The 6000-nt window shown below is 38.9% G+C and overlaps 1 protein-coding gene across 6 annotated transcripts in view; it reads left to right on the forward strand.

The window, feature by feature from the left end:
* The window catches only part of CDON (cell adhesion associated, oncogene regulated), a 119592-nt gene extending 113940 nt beyond the window's left edge, over window positions 1-5652 (forward strand). For all 6 annotated transcript variants that reach the window (XM_053367825.1, XM_053367823.1, XM_053367828.1 and 3 more), the window contains 2 exons: window positions 669-922; window positions 1441-5652. In XM_053367825.1, the coding sequence (XP_053223800.1) occupies window positions 669-922; window positions 1441-1604 (418 nt within the window). In that variant the 3' untranslated portion in view covers window positions 1605-5652. The remainder of the gene's footprint in view (window positions 1-668; window positions 923-1440) is intronic.
* Window positions 5653-6000: the final 348 nt, after the last annotated feature.

Consider the following 6000-nt stretch of genomic DNA (forward strand, 5'->3'; position numbering starts at 1 on the left):
CTTTGGTTTCTCATTTGTTTAGTTACAAATAATATAGTTAAGTACTTGTTAGCATATATCATGAAAGTTGAAAAAGCAAGTTGATAACCACCTCAGTGTCCTTAGAAGCTGGTTCTCCAGCTGCAAACATTTATAGCACTGGCAGTTTCCCAACACTTTGGATTAGATCTGGGCATGTCTACAAAGGATTTTAGCTGTAAGATGCCTTTTTTTGTTGTTCAAAGGCTAAGTAGATTCCGCTATAAGGAATTGACTTCCTTCCCTGCTTGACTAGTCTTTCACAATCCAGAATTATAAAAGATTCTTTCTGGGAAGGCTTAGAAAGCATGTTCTCACTTTCTAAGTTTACAATGCTGAAGAATCCAATATTGAATGTAATCACTCTATCAGCCGCACTTTAACAGAGGTCAAGTTACCAATTGAAAGAGCAAATTGATATTGAAGTTCTTTTTCTTATATTTCCAAAAAAACCCCATTTAAAAATGTGGAAGAGAGCACTTAGTGGGAGCTGTCTTTTTAAAAAAATAAAAAACCCTCTATTTTGTACAACTGGGTAATGAAACATTGTTTATTTCATTTAAGAATCACTCTATAAGGTGCATCACAAAGTGATTTACAGTATACTTTATAGTGAGCCATTTTCCATGAACGTGTTTGAATTTTTCTAGGTGCTTCACTAAAACCAGTGGCACTTTTGGAAGCAACCCTGCAGCTGTGATGCCCATCGTAGCACCTTATCAGCAGGACAGTTTAGAAATGAAACCGTTGAATCATATGATGGTTGCGATGTGCTTAGCGTCCACAACCCCCGGATGCAATGCCGAGGCAGAGGAAGACGGCAAGGAGAAAGTGGATCCCCCATCTCTTCGGGACTCCTGTGACCAAGAAAATGTGAATCCACTCAGTACAGATTGTATAGAAGGTACGCCAGCATTTTGGGAATTGTGAAAATATATAGCTGCCTCCGAGGCAGTTGCTTTTTATTTATAATCAGAGCAATTTAGCACAGAAACCAAACTCAGACTGAGATTAAATACTTAAGCTTCTTGTGGTTCCCTGTGCATGTTATGGAATTTGGTGCTGTGGTGCTTAAACTGCAGGCTTCTTTTTCTTTTTAAAAAATGGATTTCATCCAGTACTCTCCTTGGATTATTTGTGGTGACTAAATTGTTTTAAACACTGTGCTAATTTATTTAAATCTCTGCCAAGACCACCTTCGGCTGTGATCTTGTGTTTCAGCAACTAAGATTAATCAAACTAGCTACTTAGGATAGCAAGAGCTGCAGGACAGCGGGGGAGGGAGGAATGTTGATGATTCATCAAATAGGAGACTTGTTTCCCAGCCTGTTGGAGCTTGTATGAAGCCTCTTGATAAATTTGATGGTTGTTGAAGTTGCTAATAGACAACTAGATGATAATAGCTGCGTTTTTAATTTGCAGATCACAGTGCACATTTGGAAACATCAGATCACATGTTGAGCTGGAGCCCCCTTATTCTCCAGCCTTTTTCAAAAGACTGTAATGAAAAGACAGAAGGGATTTCAAATGGCGTTACGTTGGACGGTTTGGGGAGTCTTCGACAGCTCCAAGTACAAGAGACTTAAGGAACTGACCTCCTTCCCCTCCCCACTTAAAGCCAGTAACTGCACAGCAGAGTCGCTGAAAGAGACTTACAACAGGATGTTAATTATAAAAAATGCTATTTATTTTTTGGTGTAGTGTCCTATGAATGTATGTTTTTAAGAAAGCCTTTTGCCTTTTCATTTTATTTATGTCTTGAGAAATTCCTTCCCATCCCTCCCAGCACAACACCATTGTGACTATCTGAAGGTATGTTGTCATTACAGGAAACATACTAAAATGTTTTCCACGGACATTGGAAGAATACAGCTTCATTATAGTGCAAACATTTAGGTGAAGTAACTTATTGGATTGGTTCAGATCCAAGTTGATCTTCGGTTTATAATTTACAATTTGGTGATATAACTCCACAGGATGGTTCAGTGCAAATGAAAACAGAATGAACTGTTGGCTATGGAAATTTAAATTGTTACAGCATATTAATGAACTGTTGCCACCTAACTCTAAACACCCTAATGTGGAAAAACATGGAACTTGCAATGGAAGTCTGGTTCTCAGTCAGTGCTAGCGAATACTTGTTGGAAAATGGCAGGACTGAAGAGAGGCTCATTTAAGTGAATGTAGTAGTTGAGGTGTGGAGTTCTTGCCATACTCGTTCCAGATAGTGAAAGGACAACATGGGCAACAATTAATGGTTGGCAGACACATATGTAACCCTTACTGCTGGGTGGAAGAGTTGAGCATGGGTATTTTGCACCGGCGCCCCTTGTTGCCATTCTAAAGTGTTTTGATTTGTTTCCTGATGTTCCTGTTATGTGTCCTGTGCATCAAGGAGAATGTACAGGGCACATTTTCTACTTGGGTTAGGTGAGCTTTTTTGAAAGGCTTTGTAGGATGCTTGGGTTAAAAAAAGCAAGGGGAGAATTTGATGTCAGTGATTTAGGAAAGCAATCAAAATTGTTCTGGATTGAAAATGGCTCCCTCCTATCTCCCCACCCCCACCCCCTCAAATGTGTGTTTCTGGCGTTTGCTTTAAGGGTAAATAAGTTCATACACGGTCCACATTAAGGAAATAGAGAGGTAAACACCAGGAGGGAAATGGCCAGAATGGAGGAAGTTCAGAATAGTTGTCCTGGTTAATCCGCAGTTAGAACCTTTATAACTAGTCACTTTCACAAGATGGAGCAGTATTGAGAGAGGTTTGGGGACAAAAGTGCTAGTTGTTGGTAGTTAAGTTTAGCAACACATTCTATGAAATAGGTCGTACAAACTCACCCTTTGCCAGAAGTTGGTCCAGAAAAGGGTTCTGCTTTGGCTGCTTTATAAATACACTGGAGCATTACACAATCAAGCTTAGAATGTAAGGCCTCTAGAACATTTTGTTCATTTGGTTTAGGCACCAGCTTCAGACTCAAGTCCTTTGCCTTACACCTTCCCAGGGTTGCCAACTTGAATAAAATATTGGGGGGGGGGAGCTTCCCAAAAATTGTCATGATTATTCTGTGTATCTTCATGGAACTTGGATAATAGGTGTAAAAGCAGGGCAGTCAGGGTTGGGGGTGATGCAGAATGTTTAACACCCTTGTTTCACTTCTTTTGGAGTACAAAATAGCGGCTTCGCCCCACAGCGCCCAACACTATTCAATGGTTGTGTCAGACTTGCAGCCAAGTTGTACAACACCTGTATATGTATCTTTAAGAAAGGTGCCTGTGCTTCAGAAATAGCTGAGGGCACAATGTGGACGTCACAAGGCTAGCTGCATATTTCCACCTTCTCCCAGTTTTAACCAGCACAAATAAAACAAACTTACACTTGTAAAAGAGCTCCACGAATTGGAGGCACGTAACACTATATTTGCAGTCGCCCCGCGGCAATATGAATTCATTTTCCTAGCTAGATCCAGGAACTAGAAACGCCCATTTGAAGAAGGGGTGAGGGGGGGAATAGAGGAAAGGCCAAATATACTGAATAGTAATTGCAAGCCCCTTACAGAAGAGCAGAGGTGCTCATAGGTGCAATGTACCATACTGAGTAACATTTGTGTGTTTTGTGAGTGTGTGTGTGTGCGCGCGATAAAAACAAGCTTTGTATTTTTATATCTGTTGCAGCAATTGTCAAATGCTGTGTGTGTATATAGTGTGCGATTATTTTATATAATATATTATGTATATTATATAATTTTATAAATAAGGCTCCCTAATGAGAATTTGCAGTGCTTATTTGGGTTACTGTGCAAGGACCTCTTTCTTTGTAGGAAATTAGAACAAGATTCAATTTATAATTAGGCCCACAGAACATCTCTGCTGCTCATCTCCAAACTAAACTAACGGCTGGAGACTTCCGAGAAATTACTTTTCAAAGCCTTAGAGGGGGAGTGACAACTAGTAAACGAATGTGACCTGGTGGAAGCAAAGTCCCAGCTGGTTTGGAGACAATTATTATATATGCCTTTTCAAAAAGCAAGAATGTCAGAGTACCTTTGATGTGGGAATTTAAGGGATTCTGGCACCTTCTCTGTCATACGAGGCCACTTCAGTTCAAAAGAGTCCAGGCAGGTAACATGAGCCTTTCGATGTGGAACTGAGAAAGTCATACTTGGAGGCTGGGAAAGAGTTTGTAATCTGTTGTAGTAGAATCTCATCAAGGACTGCTTTATTTATATTGTGTGACACTGTTTTAAGTGTTTTTCCTTTTTATTGTATTTTATTTATAAAAGTTATATATTGCCTTTATATTTTAGGGGGATTGTGAGTTTTCCCTCAATCATAGGTGTGTAATTATGAACCTTGCAAAGCATAGACAAGTGGCCAAGTTTCTCTGATCCACCTGCTCATTCAGTTCCATATTAGATTCTGACTAATGACTTCTGGCCAGGAAACCTAAGAAAATCTTGTTTTTGCATGTACTGATGGATAATAATGTGCCTTCTTACTTGGTATCCACTTAAGCTGTCACTGCCTTTTCAAATTCATTAAGCACAATAAATTTGTGGGACTTTTTAATGGCTCACAAAGCACTTTCATGAGACTTACAGCATCTTGTTTAAAAACTTTAGAATGCTAGCTTCTCAATGTTTCCAGTCCTCATGTCTTCACAGAGCTTTGGAACCAAATAAGCAAGTAGAAGTCTAAACTCCACATTCATTCTCATGCTTTTAGTGTTTAGTATATTTTCCCTGAATATTTCTCATATACAAAATTCATGATCAGAATATATTACTGCCGCAGACAAAATGCTGCATGTCTGCCATCAGTAGTTTGGCATCTGACACGTGTCCTCATGGAAAGATGCAGATTATGTTAAATCAGAAACAAAATGCACAATTTTGGCTTGCGGTAGGTTAGATGTTCTCCTTTTGTTCATCCTTAAGGTCTCTGACTCATTAGAAGGGCTTCTGACTATTTTAAAATGGCAAGAACTGATGCAGCAATATATTATTATACCACAGCTATCCATGTTATGCATGGCACTAGCAAGTCTGTAAGTCCAAGCACAAAATTGGCAAATATGTCCCACTGAAATCTGTCGTCCTTACTTCAATATAAGGAGCCAGTGCTGGGAAACCACTTCAGCTTTGACAAGTTTTTTTTGAACAACTTTCTTGATGGCATATGTCCTGCCTATGGAACTGAAGTGTTTCCCAACCTGGTGCCCTCTGTATGTTGCTGGATTACAATTTCCGTAATCCCGAAACATTGGTCATACTGGCTAGAGCTGATGGAGTCCCACAACTTCTTAAGGGTACCAGGTTAAGGGATACTGGTCTTCATTATAAAAGGTCTGATCCCCCTCCAATCTCTTAAAAGCAACTTGGTTAAATAAAGTATTGCTGTCTAAGCAGCAAGCGTTCTAATATTTGTAATTCTTGTTCTTTTGCAAATAAATGGTTTTAAAGATGCATGTCTTTTGTATCATATAGAAAAAAATACACTATATTTTCCTTTAAAAGTTGTAATATTCTTTTTTAAAAAAGAAAATTGTACATATGTTTAAATGATGTAGGTTTGGGCAGGATTTTCCTTGTTTTTAATATTAAAGAGAATGCTGCTGCTTTGGTGTAATAGTTACAATTGCTGTCTGGTGTTTCAGTCTCCAATGTTTAAATCTGAATTCTCCAGAATTATGGTTTCCAAGTGCTATACCAAGTAAGTTAACTGCTTAACGGTGCTTTGTTATTGTTATTTTGGTATTAGTAGTAGTACACACAACATTTCTTTCTTTCTTTCTTTCTTTCTTTCTTTCTTTCTTTCTTTCTTTCTTTCTTTCTTTCCTCTCTCTCTCTCTCTCTCTCTCTCTCTCTCCCACACCCACACACCCACACCCACACACATACCTGCGCATCATAGAATTAAATGATTGGTTAGTATACTATGTGTTTACCCCGGACATATGGGGATATTTTCAGGACCTTTTCAATA

Source organism: Podarcis raffonei, chromosome 15 (assembly GCF_027172205.1).
Source record: "Podarcis raffonei isolate rPodRaf1 chromosome 15, rPodRaf1.pri, whole genome shotgun sequence".
Lineage (NCBI taxonomy): Eukaryota > Metazoa > Chordata > Lepidosauria > Squamata > Lacertidae > Podarcis > Podarcis raffonei.